The sequence below is a fragment of the Rhincodon typus genome, chromosome 1 (genome assembly GCF_021869965.1).
Source record: "Rhincodon typus isolate 14 chromosome 1, sRhiTyp1.1, whole genome shotgun sequence".
Taxonomy (NCBI): Eukaryota; Metazoa; Chordata; class Chondrichthyes; order Orectolobiformes; family Rhincodontidae; genus Rhincodon; species Rhincodon typus.
The window spans coordinates 39,683,697-39,699,659 of record NC_063332.1 but is presented as its reverse complement, the minus strand read 5'-3'; the positions used below and the strand labels follow the sequence as shown (position 1 = coordinate 39,699,659).

Genomic DNA, 15,963 nt, shown 5'->3' with positions numbered 1-15,963 from the left:
GGGCCTAGACCCTTCTTCAGAAGGGTCATTTTCTGAAGAAGGGTCTAGGCCCGAAACGTCAGCCTTCCTGCTCCTCTGATGCTGCTTGGCCTGCTGTGTTCATCCAGCTGTACACCTTGTTATCTCAGATTCTCCAGCATCTAGAGTTCATACTATCTCTGAAGCCTTTTTAACCATCCTGTCGACATGTGATGCAAACTTTATAGAATAATGTACCACAACCCTTGGTCCCTCTGTTCCAGAACAACTACCCAAGGCCCTATCATTAATTGTTTCAGTCCCACCCTTGTTTGTTCTACCAAAATGCAATACCTTGCATTTATCCAGGTTGAATTCCATCTGCCATTTTCAGCCCATTGGCCCATTTGATCAAGATCCCTTTGTAATCTTAAAAAACTGTCTTTACTGTCTACTATGCCACCAATTTTGGTGTCATCTGCAAACTTACTAACCATACTTTCTATATTCTCATCCAAATCATTTATATAAATGACAAACAAAAGAGGACCCAGAACCCATCCCTGTGGAACACCGCTGGTCACAGGCCTCCAGTCCAAAAAGCAACCCTCCACCATTAGTCTCTATCTCCTGCCATTAAGCCAATTATGTATCCTATCATAATGACTGTCACCAGCCAGGCATGATGGAATTGGCTCCACCGGGACTCTGTGTTCAATTGCTCCTCCTCCCCACAAATATCTTGAGACATTATCAGATTGTTGAGGTTTGATGCAGCTTCACCATTAACTTCTTTCAGAACAATTACCTCATGCAAATGGAACAATACTCAGTTGAATGCTGTCATAATGTTGAAAGCACCCATTCTTCTTTGTCACATTCTTTGTATTGACATTAAGGCTATGCTGAAGTCTAGAGCTGAATTGTTCTGACATTCTTTATTTCTGTTTTATCCCTTGCGCATTAAGCATATTTTTCTCATTTCTGTCGATGCATTTTCTCTGCCTCACTGCACGTTTTCTCTCTGTCAGTACAACTGTCAGCCTCACATACCATCCCTCCCCTACCCCACTGCCACCATTGGACCCAATCATTGCTTGTTGGCAGTGTCTGAATTCTTTTGCAATCTGAAACCTAAACCGATTTCATTATTGAATAAATCCAAGAAAAGTTGCTGACACTTATTGTTTTCCACTGCAAGAATTATCCCTATTCAGACGTGTTTATTTTCAAAATCATTGTGGTAGAATTCTTTATCCCTCCAATGAAAAAGAGGACATAATTATAGATTTGCATTAACCCAATAAAGGGACATTGGGTGTGCTGTTTCTGTAGGCAATTAAATTTTTACCTGTCAATTTTTCTCATTAAAAGTGTAACCAAGGAGGTTAGTGATAATTCTCACTGTTATGTAGGATGACTGTTGTTATTAATTTGTCTTTGATTCCTGGGGTTTGCATGGGCTAATCCTAGGACGAAGACTTTTTTTAAAAAGGGGTCCTTCACAGTTATACTCTGTAAATTGTGTCCCAGAATTTCTCTCCCTGACTGACACTAATGAGTCCAATTGTTTTCTTGACAGATGGCAAATATTGTTGCTTCTGCCTACTGTGTGGTGCTGGCTGTTCTGGTGATGTGTGCTCAAGGCCATGGTGGACAGGGTAAGTTGTAAACAAAGTTTCCTTTAACTTCTCATTCCCACATTTTTTGATAATCAATCCTATTCCAAGGAGGAAAGAAATGTAATCCAAAATTACAGAGATTGCAAAAAGATAGCAACTGCGTTTCCGTGCCCAAGTGGCTACTCTTTGAACTTGAGCCTAAATTGGTTAGCTAGGGTATGCACTGCTGTTGTATCCAAACCTGTCCTCACTGTTGTATTGCATTAATTAAAAATTAATATTATGTTTAATATTTTTATTATTAATATGTTTTAAAATTAAACTTGTCAATGGATTAGTAAATAGCTGTTTCCATCAATCATCAATAAATTACCCTGGTGTTTGTACCTGAATAAAAGGACTACCTTTGGGGAAACACATCATTCCTTAGACATGTCAAGGTGCTATTTTATTCTCCTTTTGATCATATTTCTCTAGTAAAAGCAAGTTAATCATCTTGTCTATTTTAAATTCTCGAACTGGGTAAGTTGTGAAATAATTTTGTATCTGTATCTAAAACAGAAACGTCTTGACATTGTAATTATTTTTGATTTTTACGAAAGGCTTTGACTCTTACTAGTTGCTGGAGGAATCTGAATTTAGATTTTATTCTGAGAACTTGAAATATTGTTTGTTTATTCAGCTCTAAACAATAGCACCTCAAGTCCTGGTATTCAATTTGTGAGCTTTCCAATAAAACTGTTGACACAGATTTAGTATGTTGCAGTATTATGAAAATACAATTCCACAGTCTTATCCATGCACAATTGTGTACATTACAATATCAAAACAAAGTTAAAGCATTCCATGCCAACTCTCTGTCATTACAGAACATGCTATTAATCATTTCAAGTTCACCTTTAATATATATAGGAACGTGGAGATAGATGATTTGAATCCATGGAGCCAATATCTCAACTCACAATAAATATCATCCTCCTTTATTTTACAAACAATTTATCCAATTCTCTCTTGAATTTGCTCTGCCTTTTTTGATCACTTCAAACTTTGCGGATATGCTTCTTGTGGAATCTTTTAAAAATATTGGCCTATAACTGTTTGACACATTTTTAAGATCTTAGATACTTCAATTGGCAAATATAAGTTTTCTTTCCACCAGAGTATTCATCCTCCAATTCGGGAGCCTCCAGTCGTAACTGTCATCAAATCTCAGCTATCAGCGCATTTGCTTTTCAGAGAATCGCCTTCGATAACAAAATATGATGTACGTAATTCTACACATGAAGTTAGTCAGGCTTCACGTGGAAACTTGGTCCATAAAATTTGGAAGCGGAAGTAGTCCATTCAACCCACTGAGTCTGTTTCACCATTCAGTGAAATTGTGGCTATGAATAATCCCTGAAATCACTTTCGTGCCATTTCCCCATAATACTTTATTGCCTTGCTGATTAATGTCTCTACACCCGTCTGTGGTAAAGAATTCCATAGATTTACCACCCTCAGTGAGAAGAAATTCCTGTCTTAATTCTCTGTTTTAAATGAGTGACCCCTCATTCTGATATTACGCACTCTGGTCCTAAACTTTCCCATAAGGGAAAACAATCTTTCTGCATTTACCCTGTTAAGGTACTTTTTATGTTTTATATGTTTCAGTAAGGTCACTGTCATTCTTCTAAATTTCAATGAGTTCAGGCCCGGTTTATTCAATTTGTACTCACAAGACAGCCCCTCCATACCCAGGATCAACGGAGCAAACCTTCTCTGGATTGCTTCAAGTGCCAGTATATCTTTCCTTAGAAAAAGAGCCTAAACTGTTCACAGTATTTCCAGTGTGGTCTAACTAGGGACTTGGATAGTTCTCGTAGGCCCTCCCTACATATGTACTCCATTTCCTTCAAAATAAAGGCCAACATTTAATTCACCTTCCAGATTAGCCACTGAACTTCACTGCTAATTTTTTGTCATTTATGCACAAGAACCCCAAATCCTTCTGTGTTGTACCTTTCTGCTGTCTTTCTCCACTTCAATAATATTCAACTTCTGTATTATTCATGCCGAAAACCTCACAGTTTCCCCATTATAATCCATCTGCCAAATGCTTTTCCCCATACACTTAACCTATCTTTGTAACCCTCTGCAGACTCTTTATGCCTTCCCACCTATTTTTATATCATTTTCAAACCTGGCTATAATATATTCACATTGTTCATCCAAGTCAATAACATATATTGTAAATATTTTTGGATCTAGCGCTGTGGCAGTCTACTAGTCATACTTCGCCAAACTGAAAATGCTCCCCTTATCTAAATTCTGTCTTGTATTAAATAGGCGATCGTCTGACTTCCAATATCTTGTTAGCCTAATGTGCATTACCTTCTCAAAGGCTGGAATTGAACCTGGGTCCCTGCTGCTGTGAGGCAGCAGTGCTAACCACTGAGCAACAGTGCCACCCCAAGATATCTTGAAACAAAATTAGGATTAAGTCAAAATTAAAACTGAAATAATGCAGTTGTTGTCTGAATGGCAATAACTGAAGATTTAGTTCCTGAAGCAAACTGTTATCTTATCAGAAAGTAAAAATCCTAGTTTCCCTGAAGGGTTAGATGATGAAAGGAAACAATGCTTTATGTGAAACTGACCCCCAGAGGATTATGAAGGTCCCAGCTTGATTTTCTATATCATGATGATCTTAGATGTGAACCTTTGCCTCTTATCTTGTATGAGAGAAGGGGAAAGTTAATCAGGATATACATTGTCAATTGCATTCTGTTGATTCTTGCATATGTGGACTTCACATAAGGATAGAATAAGGATTGATACTGCTCACCTGTAAGAGAATAGTTTATCTACAGTCCCCACCTTGGATATGAAGCATAATGTAAACTGATTCAACTGATCTAACATAATTGATTCCTCCTTCTTGAGATGGCAGGACTGAAGTATGAAGACAGTTTAGATTGGTTAGAACTACATTCACTGGAGTTTAGGAGAATGAGGGGAGATCTCACAGGAAATTGTAACATGTTGGAGAATGACCTGTGTCTGTGGCCTCTTCCAACAACAATCAGTACTTTTACAGCAATATGTTAATTGAAAAGGTACTGAAGCTGAAAACACAAGAGAATAGTCTGCATTTTTGTAGGTAAACAATTAGTTACCACTATGCTGCAGTTGTTTGACGTCACTGGAATAGTAACCCAAGCTACTGCACTGGAGACATGAGTCCAAATCCCGCCATGACAGCATGCGAAATTTAAATTCTGTAAAGCGATTAAATAAGTGTGAAATAACAACCTAGTTTCACTAATGGGTTTTGACGACAATCTAGTGATTACTAATGTTCATTAATGTGCTTCTCTCACCAAGAGTGCACCCTGTGTCCTTGTTACCCTCAGTGCCCCTTCCAAGTGGTGTTCAACATGAGGTACTGAGGGAGGGAGTGGATGGGAATAGCAGGATTTTTTCTTATTTCAATATTTTATTTATTATCACGTGAGATGTGTGCATGGCTGGCTAGGTGAACATTTATTGCCCATTCTTAATTGTCCTTTCGAAGGTGGTGGTGATTGTGAGTTGCCTTCTTGAACCATTGATCCTAGAATACTGAGCAATTTTACCACTTGAGAGCCATACTTAATGATATTTTGTGTAGTCCAGACACATCAGACGATGGCTAAACTAGTTGTCCACCATTTTCTTTCAATTCTGTGTCTTTCAGACTTACTGGAGCAGAAGTGAAACAATACCAGCCATACGTCAAAGAGTAATGATTTTACTGGGGACTTGGAAATTAGAAATGATGTGAGAGTGACTCAGATGCAACCACTAGCTTCCAAAATGATGTGGAAAATGAGGGCCAAGGGCTAGACAATTGGGATTTTGTGAGCGTAGTTATAAGAGGAAAAATAGAAGGAAGTAGGGTTAAGGTGTTGGAAGAGAGGTGGGTAATGAATAATAGAAGGAGATGATCTCTAACTGATGCAGTGTGACAACATAGACCACATGAGATGGCAAAGTCAAAGGGATTGCTGTGAATACAGGTTGAGGTCCAGTGATGTTTTACATTTTAGGAAAACAGGAGAATGGTGGAATACTCTGCACTTGCCCAGGCGAGTGCATCTCTGAACACATCCTACACCACTAACACACACTGGGACTGTGCACCATTTGAAAAAGGCACTGTAATAACTCACTAAGACTCACGCCATAGAGTCTCCGAATGTGTGACCTCCACTGCTGAGAAGAACAAGGACAGCAGACCCATGGGAACAACATTGGCTATAAGTTCACATTCAAGATTTTCACTATCCTGACTTAGAACTGAATCACTGTCCTTTCACTGTCACTGTTTTAAATTCTTGGAACTGCCTACCTAACCATACGTACACCAGTTGGATTGCAGCACTTTAAGAAAGCGGCTCTCCACCCTTCCGCAGGGCAATTAAGAATGGGCAATAAATGTTAGTCCCTCATTTCAAGCAAATAAAGTAAAGGCATGAAATAAGAACATCAATCTGTTTCCATAACAACTGTTGCTTCACCTACTTTTCCTCTCAAGTCTTTGCTATTTTTGTTTCAAGTTTCCAGCATCAGTTTTTGACTAGATTTCACTTCCGATATATTACGCAAGTCAGGTGAGGCTGGATTTCCACTCCTCTTCAGTTTAGAGTTAAATATTCCAAAGCTGTCAACAACAGTTTGGATTTGCCTCTTGGCAATGAAAATGGACTGATGAAATCTGATTCTGGGATGTCTTGAGAAAGGTTAAGTGATTCACAGGAGAAAGTGTGTGTGAAGTGGATTTAAAAGTTAAGGAGCTGCCAATCTTGACTGATGAGCTGCCTAAAGGGAATTTGAACCATATGTCTTTCTGTGTACTCTTGGGACTTTGCCCCTTAAAACCAATTGCAAAGAGATTTTTTTTTGAATTAGTAATTAATAAATCGTAGATCTTTGCACCTTGAGGTTGCCCTTTTATAACGCTTCGTGAAACATTTGCAGTTATAGAGTCATAGTCATAGAAATATACAGACAGACACTTCAGTCTAACACATCCACGCCGACCAGATATCCTAAATAAATCTAGTCCCAATTGCCAGCATTTGGCTCATATCCCTCTAAACCCTTCCTACTCATACACCTTCCAGATGCCTTTTAAATGATGTAATTGTACCAGCCTCCACCACTCCCTCTGGCAGCTTATTCCATACACACACCACACTCTGCATGAAAAAAAATGCCCCTTAGGTCCCTATTACTTAAACCTATGCCTTCTAGTTTTTGACTCACCCAGCCTGGGGAAAAGACCTTGTTTGTTTACCCTATGCATACTCCTCATGATTTTATAAACCTCTATAAGGTCACCCCTCAGCCTCCGATGCGCCAGGGAAAATAGCCCCAGTCTATTCAGCCTCTCCCTATAGCTCAAACCCTCCAACCCTGGCAACATTCTTGTAAATCTTTTCTGAACCCTTTCAAATTTTACAATATACTTCCGATGGAGGGAGACCAGAATTGCACATAGCGTTCCAAAAGTGGCCCAATCAATGTCCTGTGCACCCTCAACATGACATCCCAACTCCTATACTCATTGCACTGACCAATAAAGGCCAGCATACCAAACGACTTCTTCGCTATCCTATTTATCTTCGACTCCACTTTCAAGGAACTATGAATGTACACTCCAAGGTCTCTTTGTTCATCAACACTCCCAAAGAATTTACCATTAAGTGTATAAGTTCTGCCTGATTTGCCTTTCCAAAATGCTGCGTTTCACATTTGTCTGAATTAAACTCCATCTGCCACACCTCAACCCATTGGCCTGTCCGATCAAGATCCCTTTGTACTCTGAGGTAACCTTCTTTGCTGTCTGCTACACCTCTGATTTTGGTGTCATCTGCAAACTTACTAACCATACCTCCTATGTTCACATCCTAATTATTTATATAAAAGATGAAAAGCAGTGGACCCAACACCGATCCTTGAAGCACACCACTGGCCACAGGCCTTCAGTCTGAGAAGCAACCCACTATCACCACCCTCTGTCTTTTACTTCGAGCCAGTCCTGTATCCAAATAGCTAGTTCAGCCTGTATTTCATGTGATCTAACTTTACTAACCCGTCTACCATGAGGAGCCTTGTTGAACGCCTTATTGAAGTTCTATAACTTAATCTCTCTATTATCAAAATGTACCAAATTATGCAAATATTTGAACAATTAATCAAATCATTTTCAGTATTACATACAGAAAAACTGAATATAAAGGTAAAATAGTAAGGTTTGATCTAACAAAACATCGGTTATATCACTATGTGGACTATCAACATTCTGTAGCCTTACCGTAGGATTGATATTAAAATCCCATTCTCTAGACTGTTGACGGAAGTAAGAGAATTATAGTTGTGTGAGAAAAAGTTCAAATGTTTCACTTGTTCCCAGCAACAGGGAAAGTTAAGGGGGCGTCTAATGGTACTCACTTCTGAGGTTCTGAGGACATGAATAGGGAAGGATTTGCCGAGAAGTTTGATTTGCAGGCAAAATGGGTATAAACTTGACAGCATGATGATTCTGTGTGCTGACCTGAAGCCCAGGCCAAATTTGGTTTCATTGCCTTTCTAAGCTGAAAACCCGTTGCCTTTACGCTGTCCATCTCCCTCTATTCCCTGCCTATTCATGTATCTGTCATCATGCCTCTTAAACGGTGCAATTCTATCTGCCTCCATCCCTACCTCTGGCAGCATGCTTCAAGCTATTACCATGCTTTGTGTGTAAAAACATACCTCTGATATTTCCTTTAAGCTTTCCCCCATTTACCAGAAACTTATAACCCCTAAGTAATTGACATGTCTACCCTGGGAAAAGGACTCCAACTATCCATTCTATCCATGCCTCTGATAACTTTGTAAACTTCTTTCAGGTCACTCCTCATCTTTTGACATTCGTTTAAAACAAATCAAGTTTGTCCAATCTCTCCTCATAGTTAATACCCTCCAAACCAGGCAACGTCCTGGTAAACAGCTTCTAAACCTCTCCAAAATGAGATCTTTGGAAATAATTTGGTAATGTGGTCTGCACTGGCTTAACAAGCATGAGCTTTGCTGGTGATAGAATAATTGGACTGGGTGGTATTACTCTCAAATGTAACATTGTAATGTGCAGATCTTGTTCTTCTATTTACATTTGAGGATTGGATTTTGATTGTGTGAATCATGTGTTCAGCTTTAGGCCTGGAATTATGCGGGGAAGAAGTAGTGTGATTGATACTTCTTTTGCGTCTTCCTTTTGGGAAATAGAATTATACTGTACAGAAGAGGCTTTTCAGCCTATTGAGTCTGCAACAATTTTAAAAAAAAACTTAGTTTGAATCTACACTAGTCCCACTTTCCAACACCTGGCCCATAGCTGACACTTCAAATGCGCATTCAACTACGGAGAACAGCTGCTTTCTATCCACTCCATCCATGACCCTCATAATCTTCTCATAGAATCTCCACACCGTGGAAGCAGGCCATTCAGCACATCAAGTCCACACTGACCCTCTGAAGAGGGTCCCATCCAGACCCACGCTATCTCTGTAAACCTGCATTCCCATGATTAATCCAGATAGCGTGCATGTCCCTGGACACTATGGGGAATTTAACATGGCCAATCCACCTAATCTACACACCTTCAGATATGGGGGGGAAACCAGAGCACCCGGAGGAAACCTACACAGACATGGGGAGAATGTGCAAACTCCACACAGACAGCCACCCAAGAGTGGAATCAATTCTGGGTCGCTGGCGCTGTGAGGCAGCAGGGCTAACCACTGAGCCACCATGCTGCCCCACCTCAATCTTAACTGAATCAGGTCCCCTCTCAACCTTTTCTGCTCTGAAGAAAACAACCTGAGCTTATCCAGTCTCTCTTCACAACTGAAACACTCCATCTTAGGCAACATGTTGGTGAATCCCCTCTGCACCTGGTCCAGTGTAACCACATCCTTCCTATAGTGCAATGACCCGAACTGTAGACAGGATTCCAACTGCAGCCTAAACAAAGTTGTCTACATCTCCGAATGACTACCTGCTGTTATAATCTATGTCATGACTGATGAAGGGAAGCTCCTGTATTCCTTCCTGACTATTAACCTATCCTACCTACCGCTTTCAGGGATTTGGACAAGCACCCAAGTGCGTGGCTCTTTGTATTTGCAGGAAGCTTTGTCTTAGTGCATTGCCTCCATCAATGGTCTTTTCTGGCACATGCCATAAAAATTTGATGGAAAGCTGGGTATTCCCTTGATGCATGCAGTTGATCATATAGAATGTTAAAATACCTATAGTGTGGAAAGAGGCCATTTGGCCCACTGAGTCCGTACCGACCCTCCAAAGAGCATTCTGCTCAGACCCAGATTGCCACAACCCCACATTTTTCTATGACCAATCCATCTAACCTGCACACCTTTGGACTGTGGGAGGAAATCAGAGCACCCAGAGGAAATCCATGGAAATATAGGGAGAACGTGCAAACTCTCAAGTCATCCAAGGATGGATTCGAATCCGGGTCCCTGGTGCTGTGAGGCAGCAATGCTAACCACTGAGCCACTGTGCTGCCCATATATTCCACAAGTCTTGCTAGGCCTGGGTTTTTGAGTGATTGTGTCGATTATCACATTCTTACTCAGAACCTATAAGCTTTGTCTACCTGTGAAGATTGCTTCATATCTGTGTCCCTCCTGTATAGCACTTGATGCTATAAGTCTTCAGGTTGTCTAGCCAGATTTTCTGGAAAGCTTTCATGTGGCTGGATGTGATCACTAGCTAAACAATTTTGTTTAATAAAATCCGAAAGGATTGCGGATGCTGTAAATCAGGAACAAAAACAGTTCTGAGGAAGGATCACCAGACCCGAAACGTTAACTCTGATTATTTTCTTCGCAGATGCTGCCAGACCTGCTGAGCTTTTCCAGCAACTTCTGCTTTTGTAAACAATTTTGTTTGCTGGTTCTTCATTTGTGAAATCCCAATCAGTCCTTTTCTCCCTGTTGCTTACGAAGAAGTCTATAGGTCCTGTAAATATCTGCCTAAATGACCTGAATTCTATGGAAGTTGCCTCTTAATTTGTCTCATAATTGGAATCTATTAGCTCTTCGGCTATTAATCTTGACATGTTAAGGCTGTGTAAACATTTGTTCCAAATCACCAAGTAAATCTTAAGAGTTAGTTTTTTTGCATTAGCCACACCTGCATTTCGAAACCAAAGCTCTGAATACTGTATCAACATTTTAAATTTTGTTAGCAGGTTTGCTGTGAGCCACTTTAAACAGGGAATTTGGTGAATATTCTAATAATATGCCTTTGACCTTCCCTTGCTTGCTATCAATTTAGTACACATCCTGGTCAGTTACCTTTCTCAGGTGAGTTAAACTGATTTCTCAATAGGGATTTGCCTGTTTACCAGCAAATAGTTTTCAACAGGTTCCACTACAATAAGCTAAGATCTTAACGGTTGTCTCATGCACTTTAGCAGACCTAATAATTGCTGACTATATGTTCTACCTGTAAATTAACTTGCTTACTGACTGTTCAAACACAAGAGGCTTTATCAGCTGTTCACTGCTTTTTATCATGTCATGTTACTGATGATATTATCAGTTGCTCATCAAGGATTAATTAACTGTGTGAGTTGGTTTACTTAAAGTGCTAAAGCACAATATCAGTCATTGTAGCAAACCAACTGATTTCTGTGTGTGTTGCTTACAAACCCAAAACCCATCAAATACCCAGACTGGATTGTGACTCAGCACAAATTAAGTTCAAGATGAACGCTCTTAAAGGCAAGGTAAACATGCCACATTCTGCATTTTTTGATTTTATTCTGATCATAATGGTAGTGTTAAAATGGCTGAGATTTCATTTAATCCACTAACATTTTGCTTAATGAGCATGTGAGCAGGTAACAACTATATTCTGGCTGCAAGTTGTTTGTAATTAGAGTCATAGAGTTATACAGCACAGAAACAGCCCTTCAGTTCAACTCGTCCATGCTGACCAGATATCCTAAACTGATCAAGTCCCATTTGCCAGCATTTGGCCCAGATCCCTCTTAACCCTACCTATACATATACCCATCCAGATGCCTTTTAAATGTTATAATTGTACCCACCTCCACCACTTCCTCTGGCAGCACGTTGCATACATGCACCACCCACAAATCCCTTTTAAATTGTTCCCCTCCCATCTTAAACCTATGCCCTCTAGTTTTGGACTCCCCTACACTAGCAAAAGACCTAGGCAAATCACCCTATCGATTCCCCTCATGATTTTATAAACCTCTTTTTGGCCATCCCTAAGCCTCCAACACTCCTGCGAAATAGTCCCAGTCTATTCAGCCTCTCCATATAGCTCAAACCCTTCAGCCTTGGCAACGTCCTTGTAAATCTTTTCTGAGCCCTTTCAAGTTTCACAACACCTTTCCTACAGCAGGGAGACGAGAATTGCATGCAGTATTCTACAAGTGGCCTCACTAATGTCCTACAAAGTGGCAAAATGACATCCCAACGAAGGCAAGTGTGCCAAACACCTCCTTTCACTACCTTGTCTATCTGCAACTGCACTTTCAAGGAACTATGCACCTGCACGTCTAGGTCTTTTTGTTCAGCTACACTCCCTGGGGCCCTATCATTAACTGTATGTTCTTCCCTGATTTGTCTTATCAAAATGCAGCACCTCACATTTATCTAAATTAAACTCCATCTGCTACTCCTCAACCCATTGGCCCATCTGATCAAGGTCTCATATATTCTGAGATACCCTTCTTCACCATCCATTACATCACCAATTTGGTGTCATCTGCAAACGTACCAAAAATACCACCTATATATACATCCAGATTGTTTATATAAATGATGAAAAGCAGTGGATCCAGTGCCAATCCTTGCGGCATATCTGTGTTCACAGGCCTCCAGTCCAAAAAAAACCCCTCACCACCATCCTCTGTCTCCTCACTTCAAGTCAATTTAGTATCCAATTGGCGAGCTCCTCTTAGATTCCATGTGACCTAGTGGAGTGAACCAGTCTACCAGACGGAGCCTTGTTGAATTACTTCGACTTATGCAGGTAGCTTATGAGCCAAGATGACCTGAAGGACCATTGTCTATCCATTTAATTATGTAATAAATAAAATGTAGAAATTATTGAAATATCCTCACAGGCATGTGATAGCAGGCGGTTTGCACTCTGAGAAATATTTAGAGGAGATTGATGGTGATTGATTGCTAGTGGCTACAAATGCTAAAAATAATAACTATTTGTGCTACATTGACTAGTCTTAACAGGACTTAGAGCCAGTTAGAAAATGATAATTATATTAGGCCTGAATTGTCTGACAAAAAGAGACAAATTGATTTTGTTGCGCAGTGTGTTCAAGACTTTACCGGCCAGTTTTAGGAGGGAATAGTGCCAGAAAATGATGTGGGGCAGTGGGTCGGCTGGTAGAGGTTAGCTGCCTTGATGGTTCAGTATTCAGCTAGACAAACCATTTTGGTTCCAACTTTAGTCACTATCATCCTATGCTTTTAGTGATATTTTAAAGTAAGCCTATTTGGATTAAATTCAGCGCCCTGAGGGTGATTCCAGATTAGTTTTGCAAGGTAGGGATGTCGGCTGAGGACAGGATTGCACTTGTTACTTTCTCACAGTTGGATAGCCAACTTTAACTTGCTGTGTACACTCATCTTTGGGAGCAAAAATCGACTTAGGTAAAGTTGCATGAATGTTTTTAAAGTCTATTCTTTCATGGAATGTGAGATTCAACGGCAAGACCAACATTTGTTGTTCATTACTAATTTTCTGTGAGCTTGAAGGGCTTGCATTCTGAAGGGGAGTTAAGAATTGCATTGTGGGTCTGGAGTCTGTAACTTCCTTCCCTAGGGAGCATTAGTGAACCAGACGGGTTTTCACAACAATTATGGTTACCATTATTGAACTAGCTTTCAATTCCAGACTTTATTAATGAAATGCAAATTACACCATTCTGCTGTTAGCCTGAGTCTCCAGATTATCAGTGGCATTACCATTGTGCCAACATTTTCCAGCACAGTAGAACCAGTGAAGGTCTTCTGGAGAGGAGACTAAAGTTGGAAAAGAAAATTCAACTCTTTGTTTCAACCACTAATCGAGAATAGGACAGCTTTGTCTTGGAGATCATAGGCACTTGTATGTTTGACAATGAACTGTTAAAGCTGTTTCATAATTTCTGCAGTGCCCTACTTTATCCATGCCTTGGATTATCCATTGCTTTCTTTTCAATTTAATTTTGATTTATCCATACATATTTTTAAAATCTATTTTGTCCTGCCCACCGTTTCTGCCTCATGCTATGGAGGACAGCGGAGATGGCAGATAACCCAACTGCCCATGGACCTATTGAGGTGACTAAGTAGCTAATTAATAATTGCGTAAATGCCTCATCCCATTCCATTGCTATTTTATTTGCAGCTTGCTGCAGCAGTTTTTATTGATTTGGTTGGTGTTGGGCAAGGATCTTCCTTCTTGTGAGTCAATTATGTTTATCTGTGGCATCCCTGGCTTCTCAAACTCAGCTGCCTCCTCCTCCCATTCTCTCTTCCCACTCTTCTCTCCCTTCTCCACCCCCCAGAAAAGAACTCCTTTTCTGGCTGACCCCAGCTGAAATTCCTCCCATTTATCTTAGTGTCTGGCTGCAGTGATGATTCCCTATAGTCTGAGTTATGGCCACTCCTCCCACTTGGCACTGCTGGGAACACAGGCCTGCCAGTCATCCAGTTGACTGAAGGCTGTCTGAGGTGGGACTCCCTGGCCTAGACGGGCTGCTGGGTAGTTAGTAGGAAGGTCACACATTGCCAGCTCCCTGTGCCAAACCCATCTTCCAGCCTGCCAGTGTCAAGTGCGGTCCCTTACATATGAGCTCCAGATTCTTTCTTCCCTATTTCTTAGGATTTGGAAATAGGTAGTACTAGCAAAGACGTGTAGAACTGACTGCTACTGTGATCCTACAACTAGTTTACTTTTATCATAGAATCATAGAATCCCTACAGTGCGGAAACAGGCCATTTGGCCCAACAGGTCCACACAGCCACTCCGAAGAATATACTACCCCGACCCATTCCCATAACGCTGCATTTCCCCATATCTAACACACCTAACCTCAATGTCCCTGGGCTCGATGGGCAATTTAGCATAGCCAATCCACCTAGCCTGCACATCTTTGGACTGTGGAAGGAAACTGGAGCACCCGGAGGAAACCCACGCAGACACAGGGAGAATGTGCAAACTCCACACAGACAGTCGCCCGAGGCTGGAATCAAACCTCGGTCTCTGGTGCTGTGAGGCAGCAGTGCTAATCATTGAGCCACCATGCCGCATACTAGTTGGCTCTTTCCAAAGATTGAAAAATCATTTTTAATAATACAAAATCTAATTGAAAGGCCAAGGCTTATGAATTTAGTTATGATTGGTTAGGCCACTTTTAGAATTCTCCATTTAGTTCTGATCTCCCTGCCATAGGAAGGATATTGTGAAACTTGAAAGGGTTCAGAAAGATTTACAAAGACGTTACCAGGGTTGAAGGGTTTGAGCTATAGTGAGAGGCTGAGTAGGCTGGGGCTATTTTCCCTGGAGCGTCAGAAGCTGAGGGGTGACCATAAAATTATGAGGGGCATAGATAGGGTGAACAATCAAGGTTTTTTCCCCAGGGTAGGCAGTCCAAAATTAGAGGGCGTAGTTTTAAGGTAAGACGGGAAAGATATAAAAGGTATCTAAGAGTCAACATTTTCACACAGAGGTTGGTGTGTGTATGGAACTAGTTGCCAGAGGAAGTGGTGGAGGCTGGTACAATTACAACATTTAAAAGGCATTTGGATGGGTACATGAATAGGAAGGCTCTAGAGGGATAGAGACCAAATGCTGGCAAATGGGATTAGATTAATTTAGGATATCTGGTTGACATGGATGAGTTGGACTGAAGGATCTGTTTCTGTGCTGTATGGCTGTATGACTTTGTGACTCTAAATGATGTACAAAACGTGCAGTGAAGAATCAGCAGTCCCTTTTACATCCCATTCTTTTATTCTTTCCTTTTTTTTAACCTCTGCTTGTGTCTAATTTCACCCCCTCTCTACCCCACACCCATTGTTAGTGCACCATTAGGACTGAGAGTATTCTGTCAGATAAAACAACAGCCAGAAATTTGTGTTAAAACCCTAGACCGATATGCTTTAAATAACTGAAGACTTGAAAGATAAAGAAGACTTATGGAGTTGAGGAGATCGACAGTTTTGGAAGGTGTGGGAAAGAAGTGTTAAATTGGTGTTAAATTAGAGACATTACACTCTAATTTGATTTCAGTATGGACGTCAGAAGC

General features: G+C 40.7%; 1 protein-coding gene across 3 annotated transcripts in view; it reads left to right on the top strand.

Annotated features, from left to right (window-relative positions):
* cntfr (ciliary neurotrophic factor receptor) overlaps positions 1-15,963 on the top strand; it is a 386,945-nt gene that overhangs the window by 177,169 nt on the left and 193,813 nt on the right. For all 3 annotated transcript variants that reach the window (XM_048599588.1, XM_048599589.1, XM_020527146.2), the window contains exon 3: positions 1,541-1,619. In XM_048599588.1, coding sequence (XP_048455545.1) covers positions 1,541-1,619 — 79 coding nt within the window. The remainder of the gene's footprint in view (positions 1-1,540; positions 1,620-15,963) is intronic.